We start from the raw sequence: 19,171 nt of genomic DNA on the forward strand, positions 1-19,171 counted from the left end.
AACTTTAAATTGCTTGCATTTAAACTAGGACAACTATGAAACTTGGTGGATACATTTACCATGTTAAGACAGTATTCAGTGTACCAAAATTCAGGGCTCTTGATCCCTTCATTACAGGATAATTAATTTGTTAAAATTTTGTGTCCAATAAAGTCATTTTCGGGTAATATTCATCAGTTTTACTGATACTCTAGTAATCAAATTGTAGATGAGACCTTTTTTCTTTATTGTGTAAAATGAAAACTCAAACTAAAGTAGTGCTGGTATTGAAAGTTTAATCGCTTTAATACGGTAAGTACAACATAGTTATGTACGCTAAAATAGAGTTCCGACAATATCTACAGTAAAACTTACATGCGACACGTAAAATCAGTATTTGATGAAACATGTTATGTATACATAACTAATAAGGATATTTCTTCTAAAATTGACGACTGCTTTACAGACAACCGATTTATTCTAAATGAAGATGAAAGAACAGGCACTTCTGTTTAGGTATAAATTATATAATAAACCTGTTAAAAATTTCACACTGAATTAATATCAGAGAGAATTGTATAAGATAAGACAAGATTCTGATGGACGCAGGCAAAATAAATGCCTCTATATCCATATATACATTATAGATTTAGAATTGATCAGTATAAAAATGTTGTTTGCAACATAGGGTAAGAAAATACTTTATATTTTTTTTTTAAATTCTTTTATATTTCAGAATAACAAAAATAGTTTATTAATCTGTACACGTGACTTTTTATATCACTGACTAAAAATACATTTGGTTAAAAAATCTCAATTATTTTCTTACCCTGTTGAAGAGGGGTATGCAAAAAATCAATGGTTGCAAACAACATTTTTATGACAAGTAAATAACACGCATAAGAAGGCTGTAGTGCAGATACACAAACACTGCTATTGTAATGCCATCCAGAAACTATGCAGTCCTTTCGGGCAGCTGGCGCAACCCAAGGGGTAACTGAACGTCATTTGTCTGGCATTCCTGAGCCCAACTTTTAATAATGGTGTTTGTCAATCAAAATATACTCCATCGTCTGTTCGTACACGTAGTTTATTGATAGACAAGGCCAAATGCCTGTGGTCAACCAAATATAAGAATATCACTTCAGACTTAAAACAACAAACCTAGTCCTCAATGAGCACTGCTGTTTGTGTGTGACCTACATCACAGGAAAACAGATCAAGAAGAGTTCGGTCAGATATAAAGTACAATTCAATGGCCACAAAAGCAATGAAGACCAGATGAACCTGAGAATAAGACGGCACGCACCAACACGTTGAAAAAGATTACAAAGACATCATAATCCGACACACGAAAAAGACTTCTAACATTACAGTCTATTAGTACGACACACTCTGTACAAGTTCTCCAATTTCCTCCGAACAACAACAAAATTACAAAGCACAATACTCGAGGGTCTCAAGGCACATATCCCTACATTTCCTTTGAATCCCTCTCAAACATTTTCATCTCATAAGACACTCCTTACAAAACTAAAAGGAAAAAACTAAAATGCCCACTTTATGAAACCCTGCTAAATCTCCACACCCGAATTCCAACATAACTGTCAATATTATTGATGGTGCATGCTTAACGCGAGAATGAAGAAGAATGAAAACACCTGGGATGATACTATTGACAGAAGTTCGGTCAGACATTACAAAGTTAATGTTTCAAGGTAAACAATATACCTGGCTTGGCACATAAAATAACCTTTCCTGTTTATAGCAAGCCATGACATGTCACAAACATTCTGATGACAAGCTATACATGTGTTGGTTGAGAAACTGGTACAATAGACGGCCGACATTTATCAATATCATTTACGTGCCTTTCCCTGTCAAGGTTGTGGGCGTAGAGCGTAGTAAAGTTATTGTAAATGGCTGTGATGGGAAGTGCCAGTAGAACTAACCCACTAACGCCACAGAGAATGCCGAGGACTCTACCACCAGTGGACATTGGGTATATATCTCCATAACCAATGGTTGTCATGGAAATTAATGCCCAGTAGATTGATTCTGAAATATCAATATATTGCGAATTCTCACCTGTAGTTTCAAAGGCAAAGAAGAGTAGTCCAACGAAGACGCAATTGATCACCATGATTGAGACATACAGAAAAATCGCGCGTTTGCTTTTAAACATCGCCAAAAGAAGTAATGCAAGTGCACGATTGGCCTTCAAGACGCGGTAGAACCGGACGAGCTTTAACATCCTAAGTGCCCCTAATACTGCCATCGAAAGTTGCGCTTCCGTTATCAGAATTATAATGGTTAACAAAACGCTTACAGCGCAAGCTATAAGAGCGAGAATGTCAAGGACGTTGATGACACTGAGGAAAAATCTTGCTTTGTTAGGTGACATGGCGAAGCGAACAAAGACATCCACCAGGAACACTATGTTGGTCAGGTCAATGAAGTGTAACGTTCCGACATCTATCATGTCCGGGATCACCGAGACGACCACAACAAGGAAGTAGAACATCAGGTATCCCTACAACAGATATAGATAAACATCAGGTATCCCTACAATAAACATCAGGTATCGCTACAACAGACATCAATAAACATCAGGTATCCCTACAATAAACATCAGGTATACCTACACCAGATATCAATAAACATCAGGTATCCCTACAACAGATATCAATAAACATCAGGTATCCCTGCAACAGACATCAATAAACATCAGGTATCCCTACAACAGATATCAATACACATCAGGTATCCCTACAACAGACATCAATAAACATCAGGTATCCCTACAATAAACATCAGGTATCCCTACAACAGATATCAATACACATCAGGTATCCCTACAACAGATATCAATACACATCAGGTATCCCTACAACAGATATCAATAAACATCAGGTATCCCTACAACAGACATCAATAAACATCAGGTATCCCTACAACAGATATCAATAAACATCAGGTATCCCTGCAACAGACATCAATAAACATCAGGTATCCCTACAACATATATCAATTAACATCAGGTATCCCTACAACATATATCAATTAACATCAGGTATCCCTACAACATATATCAATTAACATCAGTTATCCCTACAATAAACATCAGGTATCCCTATAACAGACATCAATAAACATAAGGTATCCCTACACCAGATATCAATTAACATCAGGTATCCCTACAACAGACATCAATAAACATCAGGTATCCCTACAACAGATATCAATAAACATCAGGTATCCCTGCAACAGACATCAATAAACATCAGGTATCCCTACAACATATATCAATTAACATCAGGTATCCCTACAACATATATCAATTAACATCAGGTATCCCTACAACATATATCAATTAACATCAGGTATCCCTACAACATATATCAATTAACATCAGTTATCCCTACAATAAACATCAGGTATCCCTACAACAGACATCAATAAACATAAGGTATCCCTACACCAGATATCAATTAACATCAGGTATCCCTACAACAGACATCAATAAACATCAGGTATCCCTACAACAGATATCAATTAACATCAGGTATCCCTACAACAGACATCAATAAACATCAGGTATCCCTACAACATACATCAATAAACATCAGGTATCCCTGCAACAGACATCAATAAACATCAGGTATCCCTACAACAGATATCAATAAACATCAGGTATCCCTACAACAGACATCAATAAACATCAGGTATCCCTACAACAGACATCAATAAACATCAGGTATCCCTACAACAGACATCAATAAACATCAGGTATCCCTACAACATACATAAATAAACATCAGGTATCCCTGCAACAGACATCAATAAACATCAGGTATCCCTACAACATACATCAATAAACATCAGGTATCCCTGCAACAGACATCAATAAACATCAGGTATCCCTACAACAGACATCAATAAACATCAGGTATCCCTACAACAGATATCAATAAACATCAGGTATCCCTACAACAGACATCAATAAAACATCCCTACAACAGACATCAATAAACATCAGGTATCCCTACAACAGACATCAATAAACATCAGGTATCCCTACAACATACATAAATAAACATCAGGTATCCCTGCAACAGACATCAATAAACATCAGGTATCCCTACAACATACATCAATAAACATACAACAGACATCAATAAACATCAGGTATCCCTACAACATACATAAATAAACATCAGGTATCCCTGCAACAGACATCAATAAACATCAGGTATCCCTACAACAGACATCAATAAACATCAGGTATCCCTACAACAGACATCAATAAACATCAGGTATCCCTACAACAGACATCAATAAACATCAGGTATCCCTACAACAGACATCAATAAACATAGGTATCTTTACAAAAGATATCAATAAACATCAGGTATATAGCTACAACAGATATCAATAAACATCAGGTATACCTACACCAGATATCAATAAACATCAGGTATACCTACACCAGATATCAATAAACATCAGGTATACCTACACCAGATATCAATAAACATCAGGTATCCCTACAACAGACATCAATAAACATCAGGTATCCCTACAACAGATATCAATAAACATCAGGTATCTCTAAAACAGATATCATTCTCATTGCACCTTTTCATGAGTTTCTGTGTAAATATCTTTTTTGTTGATATTTTGTCAAAGTTTGGTTGTATTTGAGTTTAGGTCTTGTTGTTTTGGAAGAAGCTAAGAGGGTGTTCTACTTGCTCTGTGTGACAAGGTATCGACCAATAGAGCTAGATCCTGCTTACTTCTAGTCACAAATGGAGCACCACGTTTCCAGTCCTATCAAATTTGTTTTAGTACAACGATCAGGACAGGCTTCGGTTAGTGGAGATGCCTCTTTGATCTCCATTTGTAGTAGCAGAGCGAGAGATAGTTAATTCAAGTCTTGGCAGGGGAAATGCAATCCCGTACCTATTTCTTAAAACATAGTCACTGAACCAGATGCAGACTCATGTTTGAATTAAAGAATAGTCATCTTAACAAAATTACAAGATTGTATACCTTAGCCATCAGTGATGACGAGGGATGTTCCAGGAGATTCCAGATCGTCGTCGACATCTTCTCGGCCTTCTGAATCAGTTGCATTCCATTAGGAAAGACGGGCAGCTCCATGTCTAGTAACCTCATCTTCTTCTCTACTCCGTCATCCTTGTATAGAATCCGCCAACAACAGTTGGAAACGAGGCCAGCTGGTATTTCCCAGAATGCTAGTTCCTCTCGAATCTGACGTCCACAAACAGTTTCCGGCAGATGAAGCACACCGGTCCTGTAGTAATCGAGGACGCTTCCGAATACTGCTGGGTTTCTGTCGAAGAAAAAATCCGTCTGCGCTAGTTGCGATGCGTGGATGCTTTCTTGAAGCCGACCAAGTTTGGAGTTGGGAATTCTTTGTAGAGTGGCCCAGGTTGTGGAGAACCTTGTCCCACCCACGTTGAAATGTATCAGGTCGATCATCGGTGGGTTACATACCTAAATAAGATACCATATATAGATATTACAAGTTATATATATATATACTAGTCCATTAGATCAATGACAAGTGGGATTTCTTTTAAGTATTCCTATCTCATGAAGAAGATTTGTAGCTATCACAAATATTATCCATCTAAGTACTGTCTTGGAATCATGTTATAAATTGCAACTTGCCATTGACAATAAAAACAGATTGTTCGCAGATTGATAACGAAGAAGTTCGAAGCGACAGGTAAAGTATAGAATGCATATTTCAATCAAAACTTGATGATTAAGACGGAAGATACAGCTGTTTAGTGTAGTCAGTGTGGAAGATACTCAAAGGGTAGATCGAAATATTTTCGTCTCTAAAATGATAATTTAATGTCAATATTCACATTTATGTTGCTGTTATTGGTATTTTACATTTTTTTACATTTTTAATGGCTCAGCCAATTTAGGGCCAGAAGATGGGGGGGGGGTGTTCATATATATGGTAGGAACGCATCCACAATGTTTGCGGTTAATTTCAAGACAAAAGAAGTTTGTTTTCCCCACTAACATCTTTGACCTATATGTTCCTATGTTTGAACCATTCTAGTCCTGTCTCTCCGCTTCCATTCAGAAATTCACAATTAACAAAAATGCCGGCCTACCTGAAGTTTGGAAATGTCAGACGAGACGTGTAAGTCATATTTGACCAAAACCAGATATGAAATTAGATAGGTAAGCAGACTAATGAGATAATTCTATTTTCTTTTCTGAGTTGAGATGATTTGAAAATAAACCGAAAGACTTGTGACAAAGACTTAAACAAACTTGATCAGTAAAACGGACTAGGCAAAATGAAATTTACTGTTCTACGCCTTTATGATGGGTCTAAATTCACCGTACCCAGACTTACAAAACTACAAGTAGTGCACGAACGGAGAAAGGAAAGAACATATGAATTATTGGGATCTTCGAGGTAAGTTTACATTGGATCTGCTGACACACGACGTGTGGATTAATAATCTATCTTCACAATGCATTTATGTCGATATTGATATCTTTAATTACTTTTACAATTTACGTGGTTTGGATTTCGCTGCAATAGGAAGAATATCGATTCTTCTATTACACAAGTGCATTGATTTTGTACGGCTTTATAATTTGTGTAATTAAGATAATACATGTATTCCTCTGTTTATCTTTTATAAACATATTACGTTTATGAAGTAAGGGTTTTTAATTAGTTTATGAAGATAATACTTGTATTCCTATGTTTATCTTTTATAAACATATTACGTTTATGAAGTACGTTTCTTAATTAGTTTATGCAGATAATACATGTATTCCTATGTTTATCTTTCATAAACATATTACGTTTATGAAGTACGTTTCTTAATTAGTTTATGCAGATGATACATGTATTCCTATGTTTATCTTTCATAAACACATTACGTTTATGAAGTACGTTTCTTAATTAGTTTATGCAGATAATACATGTATTCCTATGTTTATCTTTTATAAACATATTACGTTTGTGAAGTACGGGTTTTTAATTAGTTTATGAAGATTTTAGATATCTTCTATTTCTTTGCAATTCACATAGTTTCAATTTAGTTGCACTAAGTAAAGTTTATCGTTTCGTCTTTAACAATGTGACAAAATTTATAATTGGTGTGATTAAATGACGATTTCCAATTTTCATTTTAATAAATACATTGATGTTTTTAATGGATGGCTTTTTAATACCTGTGATTTATAACTTGACAAAAAAAGCTCTTGTTCACAATTCAAATATTTGTAATTTACCTTCCCTATATGTTCTGGCGTGTTGTGTACAAACGTCCCAGCAACGCTAATTATTGCATTCCTGATTCAGTTAATCGTGTTAAACGAGACTGTTCCATATTGGTACAAGTAGTGCTGTCTAAAATATTGATCAAAACAGTCTGGTTACAAATATAATCACGTGGACCTGTGCATAACGTCTCAAACAATATAAACACACGACGGCTGTCAGAGATTCTAGGATAATTTAGAGTATGATATCGGTCTGCATGTTTTCTCTTCCTTTGATATCTCATTATTGCTTGCGGTTATCATAAATCATGATGTCAATACTACTGTACCTGTGGAGTATTACTTGACGTGTCCATTTTAGCTTTATCTCTCTTCTACAGAATACGGGAGAAGCTTTCTGCCATTACTCTTCCTAAAGCGGACGAGCCATCCACCACTACGTTGTCGATGGAAGCAGAGCACGACCTATATATAGAACTCGCTAGACAGCCAGTAACACACGGTGCCATTATTTATATATAGAAAGTATGGAAGGCTCTTTTTGCGATATCTGTCACAAGATGATAATACATTGCATTGGAGGATGAAATCGAAGGAATCCGTATCATCATGTTAACCTTGCCTCATTGCTTCATATAATTGCAACATCCCTGTATGATATTATATTTCTAATTAGCAGTTGATTGGATATCCAATGAATTATTCCGTTATCTCGATTTTAATCTCGATGTCGACAACTGACAAACTCACGACACATCGAGAGATGCAGGTTGATTAAGATTACGAGAGAAGTGTTAATGTGGCCATGAGGATCCCATTTGTCACTTACCACTAAGATGAAGCAGAAGGCCCTTACTGATCTAGAACATCTTTTCGTATTTTCCTTTTCGTTTTTAGAAAGCTCACAAGTGGGTCTTTTTACATGTTTTGTCAAAGTTTCATCGAATTTTAGCCGCAATTCAAATTCCGTCGGTTTTGTCTTTGCTGATTTATGAATGTTCAGGGAAATAATGTAATTCTATGTCATGGACAGAATTGAATCTTTTGATTGCTGCATGTCGATATTGCAATGCTTTGGTAAGTATTACACCTCTTGGATTAGATCGCCTGGCCGAAGATTACGTACCTCTCCTTTTCTGCCTTCTGTTTTCGTTCTTCCTGTGCTAATATTTCCACATTTCCGTCTTTCATTTTCACTGAGAAATAGCTCGATCTTGCTAAGAATAAGGGTCATCAGATAGCTAGTATGAAACATTAAGATACTGACCCCACCGTATGCGGCCTGAAAGGCACAGGTCAAACGGATACATTTGCTTACAATTTAAATGTCATTTTCTTCATAATCATCACATTGAAAGGGTTTTATAAATCTATTTCTGATTTACAGAAGATGATATCCTTTGACCTGGGGTACAAATACATGAAGTAAGCAAAACTGATTTTCAGGAGAATTTTCGCGAGTTTTCTTGTATATCTTTCCTTTGGTCATATACTTCGACTGTTGTTTAATCTATTTTGAGCCAAACTTACGTCGTTGTTGGCATATCTCTATTTTAGTATTAATGTTTAATGTAGATCCATTCATATTCCGGTAGTATTTATTTTTCATAGATATTCTTCTCTCTGTTTTTCCTTTTTTCCCATTATTCCTTTTTTCATATATATATATATATATACTCAATTCTAATTCATTTGGCAAGGAATAAGTTAACACTTGGATGTATTGCGCTCAATTCATACACGAAAAAAAACAGGAAAATACCATCATCTAGGCAAAAATGAACAAAATAATGATTTACAAGGAGACTCCTGAAAAAGTACAAGGAGAATGAGACCATGTGTTCCGAAATAGTAGGCGTTTTATGCTTCATCGACGACACCCGGTTTGTAAATATTGTACATCAATTGTATATAGAAATAGTTTTGTAATAGAAAACCACGAAGATGGAGATCCACGAAAACATTACACTTACTGTTCAGTATATATATAAAGATGTTAATGTATTGTTAATGTCAAAATGGATACGTTTTCAATTTTTCTAAGTCACAGTAATTGCACGGCAGAATTTTTTTTTATTAATGTATAAAGTTTCGATATGAGGTACTTTATTTCACCCCGCACCGCTACAAATGATTGATTGTTTACTGTTGAGGCTATAAACTAATATTATGCAATATTCAAATCCCGAAACCGAGCAACTGTGTGTGTGAGAGATCGAATACAAAGATACCGACTGTGTAGCAGCAAAGAGTTACGATTCCTTTATGTATGACGAAGACAAATCTCAAGTTAAAGATTCAATAAAGATATCTCTGAATTAACAGCCTTAGTCTTCCTTGTGTCTCTAAGTAAGAATCCAAATCCAACGAGCGGATTTACACACTTATCATACGTACAAAACACAGCTGAATCAAAAACAAATTCGGGAATTAGATTAGAAGAGATGGTGTTAATGCAAATATGATAACATTTACTGTTAATGTAAATATGGCAAGCTTAAGTGTTAATGTAAATATGGCACCCTTTAGCGTTAATGTAAATAGGATAAACTTTAGTGTTAATGTAAATATGGTAACATTTAGTGTTAATGTAAATATGGAAACTTTAAGTGTTTAAGTAAATGTAGAAACTTTTAGTGTTTATGTCAATATTGTAAATGTTAGTGTTAATGTTAATATGTAACATTTAGTGTTAATGTAAATATGGTAAACTTTAGTGTTAATGTAAATATGGTAAACTTTAGTGTTTATGTAAATATGGTAAACTTTAGTGTTAATGTAAATATGGTAAACTTTAGTGTTAATGTAAATATGTAACCTTTAGTGTTAATGTAAATATGTAACCTTTAGTGTTAATGTAAATATGTAACCTTTAGTGTTAATTTAAATATGTAACCTTTAGTGTTAATGTAAATATGGTAAACTTTAGTGTTAATGTAAATATGGTAAATGTTAGTGTTAATGTTAATATGGTAACTTTAGTGTTAATGTAAATATGGTAAACTTTAGTGTTAATGTAAATATGGTAAACTTTAGTGTTAATGTAAATATGGTAACTTTAGTGTTAATGTAAATATGGTAAATGTTTGTGTTAATGTAAATATGGTAACATTTAGTGTTTATGTAAACATGGTAAATGTTAGTGTTAATGTAAATATGATAGACCAACCAAATAGATATCACTGTCCGTTCATTTCTAAACCAGTACAGCAAGTGTTTAAGCGAAATAATTTGCTTTTTGATAGAGGTAACTATGATCTATGTAGGGAAAATTAAGCTCAGTTAACTGAAATATTAAATATTAAATGAATTTACTGATATTAACTCAGCTGTGTACAATTTTCAGATATTTTGTTTGAAACGACTAAACCTCCATTCGTAATAAAGAAATAACTATTAGATCAAACAAACCCCATTAGCTATCTAATGATATACTTAGACTTATCCGTAACGTAGCGCGAGAGCTCACCAAAAAGTTAAACGTACCTCTTTTAACGCCCACTAGCCTAGTTTTCGACAACTTCGTAACAATTGTGTTAATGTTATTAAGCACGCTAAACTAGCCTATTTTTCTAAGCTGTGGAGCGATCTTCGGAAACCTTCTAACTTAACCTCTTAACAGTGGTAGAAGACAAAACAATTCTATTTCCTAACTCTGATTAATTCTCTATACCAGCGCTACATCACAATAACCATGTAATATCTGACGAATATGAGAAACCTTGTTTAACGATTTTTTTCTCTGCTCAGTCTACAGTTGGCGATGCTAATGTTAACCTCTCAATCATTGGCGATGAATGTAATACATAACAATCAGATATTAAAACCATTGTAGATGATGTCATGGATGTCATCCAAACAATTGATTGCTCCAAGACCGTTGGTCCTGATTAAATTAATCCTCGCCTTTTAACAGAATCTATTGACATCATATACAACTCTCTGAAGAACTTATTTGATATGTCAATTAATTCTGAAGTATTCCCATCTGCATGGCAATAAGCTAACGTCATCCCTGTTCACAAAAGGGAAAACAAATCTATATTAAGTAAATATAGGCCTATTTCACTGCTATCAGTCATCGGTAAATTAATGGAAATATCCGTCTTTAGATATGTATATAACTTTTTGCACACCAACTCCCTCTTGTCTCCTAACCAGTCTGGCTTTAGGCATGACAACTCATCAACTAATCGACTCCTTTCGATCATTCATGAAGTATACTTAGCCTTAGATAATGGAAAAGAAATACGTATGAATTTATTGTGACATCAGTAAAACTTTCGACCGTGTTTGGCATAACGGTCTTCTTTGTAAATTACCTTCTTATGATATTCGGAATCTGTTGGTCTGGTTTGAAAATTATCTATCCAATCGTATGCAAAGAGTTGTCATCAATGTTAAAAAAAAAACCTGTTTAACCATTAAGGCCGGTGTTCCCCAGGGCTCAAATCTTGGTCCTCTTTTGTTTTTAATTTATATAAATGATATTGCTTAAGATACACAGGCTGAAAACAACCTATTTATCTGATGACACCTCTCTTTACGTAACTGTGGACACTCCCAGAACTAGTGCCGAAATCCTAAATCAAGATCTGAATAAAATTCATAACTGGTCGCAAAGATAGTTAGTTGATTTTAACCTTCCCAAACTGAGATCCTACTCATTAGATAGAAAAAAACCTTTTCACCCTCCGCTAACCATCAACAACATTTACATGTCTGAGGTTACTTCTCACAAACATCTAGGTATTTATTATAAATAATTATTGGAATGATTTGATTATAAAATATATCAAGAATTCACCACAAATCAATATTTTGCGTAAATTAAAGTTTTCGCTGGATCGGTATAGTCTCCAAACTATGTACTTTACTATTGATCCCCCTATATTAGAATACGGTGATATGATATGAGACTATGTTACCGAAGTCCAAACGGAATTATTAGAAAATATCCAATTAGATGTAACCAGGATAGTCACTGGAGATGCCAAACTAGCAAGTAGGGTAAGGTTGTATATTGAAACAGGCTGGCTACCCTCCAGGAAAGACGGAAACATCACAAGTTGATATTTTTTCATAAAATTGTGCACGGTCTAGTCCCACAATATCTCCTTAATTTCCTTCCTCAGCGTAATCGAAATTATCATAACCAAAATAGTCTTATCGGAAGCAATATACGTTTCTTTAGCAAGTCCTTCTTACCATCTGCCAATTCTAGTTGGAATTCGCTACCAGATATTGTCAAGAACGACCCCTCTATTCATAAACTGAAACAACTCCACGGATTACAACCCACAAACAAACCAATTTACTTTTACAGTGTATTGAAATTGTGTAGATGCATCACGCTAGGTTACATATGGAGTGTAGTTCCCTAAAGTTTTATTTGCACAGAAGAAATCTTATTGATAGTCATCTCTGCTCATGTATGAAAGCAAATGAAACCAAAGAACATTACTTATAATATTGTCCTCTCTTCTCTCAACTGCGTATGCAAATGTTCAATGGAATTAACCATCACAACTGACCTACTATTGGTTGGGAACAAAGAGCTTACTGTTAATGATAGTGTTCAAATCATTTCTTGTGTACATTTTACCGGGGCTTCACTTGATTTAAAACATCGCACGCTGATTTTTGTTTCAATCAATGTTTATTCTTGTTAAAAAGACCCCTACAACAAATGGATACAATATTCACTTACTAATATCACCTTTAACGATAGCATGGACATTCAAGGGAGACAACTCAAACATGACAATATTTTAGCATTAAAAGCAATAAAAGTGGCCAATCCGACAGATAAGCCTTATCCAATGATTCTAGTCATATATATTATTTTAGATTATAAAAATTAGACAACTAGACATAATTTAACTATTTATTATGGCAATGAAATAATTTATAATTTAATTCCGACGTAATGGAGCGTTACGGCGACACATACTTTCTATAGAATATATACAAAATAGGAAAGTGCGCTTCTGTACTGTTATTAAATACATCAAAAATTAGATCAACTAACCCGAATACACACTCGCCCTACATAATAGTGCAGGGGCTCCAAGAACAATGACAGACACCGTGCAATTACAACACCGTGTAGTTACTATATGATTCCGGCTGTAGTCACAAATAAATACTTGATACAGCCACTGTAGAATAGCAGGAGATAATAACACTTTATAATCTAAGTTGTCGGGACAATGTCCGAATATGTCCGAACAAGGAAAAATAGACACTACCCTATTAGATATTATTTTAAACAGCAATGCTGCTTGCTACGAGCAATATTTGAAAAAAATAATGATATATATTTAATGATAAAATGATTAAAACTTACCTATGACTGCTATCTCATGATCTTACACAATAATTTCTTATCATCCAAAAGACGTCTTGTTTTAATGAAATAAAGGAAAGAAGTGTGTGAAAATGAGCTACTAGTCATGAAGAAGTAAATATAAAAGTATCCAATGAAAATCGTTTGTCCAGGTCAGGTGACTTACAAGCTCAAATTCCTTACATTCTACTCACCCTTACCTTTTTATATTATTTACATACAAAGACACAGGGTCCTCACACAAACATTTACATCACATCTAATATTTGCATTTAATTGTATTAATTGATTTACAAATGCAAACATACGAAACACAACTCAAATTATGAAACCCCTGTTTAAATACAGTCATGTGACGCACACAATCTCATCATCCGTTCTAACTTAGCACAGTACAAAACTTTTTCTCTCTCTCTCTCCTTCGCTTGAGTGCGTGGACTATCAAATATATATCTTCTTCACTTAAATTGGCACGTGCAACATTTCCCTCCTCTCTCCCACTATCTCCCTATTATTTCATACCGTAGTGTTTTGTCTCGTAGTATATTCTATAGTATTTACGAATGCGTACCGTCATGCCTTTATCTAATTAACTACGAACTCCATGAAACGGATTTATGTAAGTCAATGACTTGGTTCCGGATCCTATTCCAGTATATGGCTTACATTTATTGTCTTGTATATATCATATGGTGGAATAAAATAAAGTTTATACTAATTAACTCCGACGATTGATACTAGAGATTGAGAAAAATATCAACATACATGATTGAATTTGTTCATAATATGTTAGAATACTTCTAAAAGTTGGCGATACCCGACAACGGGAGGAGTCGCGAAGACGGAAAACCCGCCAATCATTCAGTCATTCAGTATAATGATATTCAATATTGATTTCAAAAATAGAAAGTAGATAAAATATATTAATATTAGAATAATAGAAACACATGAATAATTATTACTACACAATTATATACTATTATACACGGATCATATAAATATATATAAACACAAAGTTTCCATTTACGTCCACTTGTTAACTTAAATATATCCTGATTATTCCAAATGCTGCTTTTCGGTTTGATCAAAAGCTGAGAAGTTGATGTCATAAAACGGATCATACATGTCTTAATTCCATTGTCACAGAATCTCTTTGTTTCGATAATGTTGAAACATGGAAAGTGTCAAGAATACAAGTTAGTACATTTAACTTTTAGCAAAGGACACAATAGCCACAACTGCTTCTAAAAATCTTCACTTTATTTTTTAGTTATCTGTGTTTTCGAAGGCCGTCTTTCAGTTTTCAAATACTTTCAGCTTTATTGATGACGGGGGATGGTTGTGTTTGATATCCAGCAAGGTCGGTCACGTGTCGTTCCCTGTCACGGTTGCAAGAGTACAGAGTTGAAAAAGTATGGTGAATGGCAGAGATGATAAGCGCCAAAGGTATTAATCCACTGATTCCACAGAGGAAGGCGACAATCTTACCTCCGATTGAAATCGGAAAAATATCGCCATAACCAATTGTTGTCATGGTGATCAATGCCCAATATATGGATGCCGGAACATTAAGATAGCTGTTTTGATCAGATCCACTTTCTAAACCGTAAAAGAAAATTCCGAAGAAGACACAGTTTATCACCAGGATGGATACGTACATAAGTATCGCCCGTTTACTTTTGAACATCGCCAGGAGAAGTAAGGCGAGTGCACGATTGGCCTTCAAGACACGATAGAACCGGATGTATTTCAGCATCTGTAGAAGCCTGAGAAAATGTACATCAAATGCAGCTTTATCGAATAAAGAATCAACGAGGGTCATTACGAAATCAAGGGCGAATGCGACAAGAATGAGAATGTCAAGGACGTTGATGACACTGAGGAAGAATCTTGGTTTGTTGGGCGACATGGCGAAGCGAACTATAACATCAACAAGGAACACCAGGTTCATGAAACGGAGCTCTTCGACATCCGCCAATTCCGGAATTACAGACACTATCACAGCAATGAAGTAGAACAGCATGTAACCCTACAAAATAGATATATTCACAAGTCTTAACAAAAGTTCAAATAAAGTCATATAAACACCGTTAAAATATATAAACTAACTTAAATATCTCAACCGAAGTTATCAACGAGATTATATATTCCAACAGAGAATTTTAACAAAATGATATATAAATAAACTGAAGACAACACCGTGCTGATATCCAAAACAAAGTTAAAACAAGATTTTTAATTTTGATAGAGCAATGTAGCCGAATACCATATAACGCATATCGTGTTATACCTTAGCCATCAGTGATGATGAGGGATGTTCCAGGAGATTCCAGATCGTCGTCGACATCTTTTCGGCCTTCTGAATCAGTTGCATACCATTAGGAAAGACAGGCAGCTCCATGTCTAGTAACCTCATCTTCTTCTCCACTCCGTCATCCTTGTATAGAATCCGCCAACAACAGTTGGAAACGAGGCCAGCTGGTATTTCCCAGAATGCTAGTTCCTCTCGAATCTGACGTCCACAAACAGTTTCCGGCAGATGAAGCACACCGGTCCTGTAGTAATCGAGGACGCTTCCGAATACTGCTGGGTTTCTGTCGAAGAAAAAATCCGTCTGTACTAGTTGCGATGCGTGGATGCTTTCTTGAAGCCGACCAAGTTTGGAGTTGGGGATTCTTTGTAGAGTGGCCCAGGTTGTAGAGAACCTCGTCCCACCCACGTTGAAATGTACCGTGTTGGCCATTGTTGTTTCACACTCCTGAATAAAAATTGCTGATATCAATAAACATTTCATCAACAAGAGCAAGATCTGTATAACACAATGTGGTGTGTTTTTACTTTGTGTGTCTGATAAAAGATTATTTGCATAACAACCGATATACAAGGGTACTTATATTTTTAGGGAAAATATGAGTTTTTTTCTGTACTGACACGTATGGATAATTCTTCAGGTAGGTGCACAAATACCGACATGTTCTGCTTCATTTGAACAGAATGAAATCATATTGTTACCACTATATGTTGTAATATCCTTATGTTATACAAAAGACCAGCAACAACCGTTCTCAAGTACAAATGTTGAGTATTAGCACAAGTTACAACAATGATAACATGTATGGCCTGAGTATCGAGCTTAACAAGTTACCCCCTCCACGGCCACACCAGGACTGACTCTATTTGCTGTGATCTTACAGTTTATCCTAAAGTAATTGTAATCTATTTCCGATAGGGAAAGTGTCTGCTACTGATCTACAATTAAACCGTGAACAGTTAATGTCTCACTGGTGGAGAGCATGTCAAACCAATGTTTCACGGCATGATTTTGACACTGAGGTGACGCAATTAAACTATCTGTCTGATAAGCCAGTCGGTCACTTTAAGATCTAACACAAACTATTTTCTACACTTGAGTGACAAGTTTCACCATTAACACATATAGTATTACAAAATAAAGAAAATTCTGACATGTCAACAGAATCTTAAATCGAGCTCAAGTTCGATAAAACTAGGGCAATTAAATATTTATGAAAAATACATCGAGATTTCTGAAAAAAAGTACCAGGAGATTATAACCTTGTGTTCAAGAGAGACAAGCAGTTTCTGCTTCATCAAAGATATTAGCTGTTCTTATCTTGGTAAATCACGCCAGGTAATCAGGTGTAATTAAATGAGAAAAAGATATTAGCTCTTTAGTTGTTGGTAAATCCCGGCAGGTAATCAGGTGTAATTAAATGAGAAAAAGATATTAGCTCTTTATTTGTTGGTAAATCCCGGCAGGTAATCAGGTGTAATTAAATGAGAAGAAGGTAAACAATAACGGAACTGAACGGACATATTAGCATCAATTACATCCAACTTCATATCGTTCAAAAACACAAAAAATAATGTTATACTTCAAATTCCTATCAATATGACCACGATAAAATTTCTACGTAACTTGAGAACTAATGACGTCCCTCCAAATCCTGTATTGTGAGTGTATCATTATGGAAATCGTGATATTGAGAATAAACCCATTGATCCCCCGAGACAGCTGAACGATAGATATGACTAGTGCACTCTCTCAACTCTGTTTTGACAACCTGATATTTCGGTCAATTTGCTTCCTCGAGTTCAACATGTTTACTTCTATAGATGACTCACGTGCGCTGGAGGGACGGCACAGCTGTTGGCATTGTTTATGTCTGTAATACCAATCCCGGATCTAACTGAAAGGTACATTTCACTTGTGTCTGTTTTCAAACCCTTCCATTCATAGCGTTTCCTTTAAACACGCGCTGCATATACACTGACGATTTTACGTAAACTTAACGATTATATACATATATAATATATATCTGGGTTATAGACAAAAGACATATTTAGACTAACACATCTGAAACCCCAGTTATCGAAAACCGGAAGGCGACACACGGAAATCAAAATGATGGACGAAATGTAAATAACAAGATGCATTAACTCTATCATCCAATAAATTTCTTCTGTCTCCTGACTTCAAAAGAGCATAAAGTGCATTTGGAAAGTCTGAACATTGTAATTATACAAACGAGCTTATCTGAGATTATCAGGGTATAGAGTGTTAACGAGCGACATGTGGTGTTACTATGATAAACACCATACCTTTACGCTGTTGTTAGTTTCCATCGGTAAATCTTGTACAGATGTAAATACAGTGTAACCTCAGCTCCGAGCTCAGCCACGATGTTGACTGACTACGGGCCTGAGCACTTAGTTATATAGGCCACCTATTAAACATTCTATGGAAGTCATGTTATGCAATATCCAAATGATTAATTTTCAACTATTACTTGTCTGAATGTAATTTACTTAAAATCGTTACAAAATATGATTATCTCTATGTAAATGGAAAGTTAGCCATTGGTCGCCCATGATTAGTGCTAAGTGCTCGTATTACATATATATGTACATATATAAAATATATATATAATGTAAAGATATAAAGACGTTTGGAGATAGAAAACATATAAATTAACAAACAATCTTTCAGAGCGTTCACGTGATAATAAAAAATATAGAAATGATACATATTTAGAATTCTTTGAATTTACTTGCTTACTTACGCGACGCAAGACACGGCTGGGCTTTATAAAGGAAAAGTATTCATCAATCAAGAAAGATTTAACACAATTCAAATTACATTATTTTGTAATAGAAATTGCCTGTTTATATTTCATTTCAATTTTATTTTTAAACTAGAGTGACGGTGCGTGATACGTTTTAATGGCTATACGTACTTTTTAAGGCTGTTGTTACGTTTCAATGATAGATTATACAATACATTAGATATAGATATTGTGTATGTAATCCTGGTAGATACTAGCTGTATTATATCGCTCGCCTAGAGACAACTTCTCTGTATCTCTGTAACCCTGGTAAATACTGGCTGTATTATACCGCTCGCCTAGAGACAACTTCTCTGTATCTCTGTAACCCTGGTAGATACTAGCTGTAATATACCGCTCGCCTAGAGACAACTTCTCTTTATCTCTTTAACCCTGGTAGATACTAGCTGTAATATACCGCTCGCCTAGA

General features: G+C 35.1%; 2 protein-coding genes across 2 annotated transcripts; both read right to left on the bottom strand.

The window, feature by feature from the left end:
* Positions 1-258: 258 nt before the first annotated feature.
* Positions 259-7,696, bottom strand: LOC132545165 (potassium voltage-gated channel protein Shaw-like). The gene is made up of 3 exons (XM_060208843.1): positions 7,599-7,696; positions 5,032-5,499; positions 259-2,512 (listed from the first exon to the last, which is right to left on the bottom strand). The coding sequence occupies exons 1-3, from the start codon at positions 7,623-7,625 to the stop codon at positions 1,784-1,786; spliced, it is 1,224 nt and encodes a 407-aa protein (XP_060064826.1). The 5' UTR covers positions 7,626-7,696; the 3' UTR covers positions 259-1,783.
* Positions 7,697-12,909: 5,213 nt separating this feature from the next.
* On the bottom strand, positions 12,910-18,314 carry LOC132545175 (potassium voltage-gated channel protein Shaw-like). The gene is made up of 3 exons (XM_060208854.1): positions 18,239-18,314; positions 15,909-16,376; positions 12,910-15,647 (listed from the first exon to the last, which is right to left on the bottom strand). The coding sequence occupies exons 1-3, from the start codon at positions 18,260-18,262 to the stop codon at positions 14,922-14,924; spliced, it is 1,218 nt and encodes a 405-aa protein (XP_060064837.1). The 5' UTR covers positions 18,263-18,314; the 3' UTR covers positions 12,910-14,921.
* Between the last annotated feature and the right edge of the window lie 857 nt (positions 18,315-19,171).

This window comes from Ylistrum balloti, unplaced genomic scaffold, assembly GCF_031769215.1.
Source record: "Ylistrum balloti isolate Yb309-2 unplaced genomic scaffold, AGI_CSIRO_Ybal_v1 Utg369594, whole genome shotgun sequence".
Taxonomy (NCBI): domain Eukaryota; kingdom Metazoa; phylum Mollusca; class Bivalvia; order Pectinida; family Pectinidae; genus Ylistrum; species Ylistrum balloti.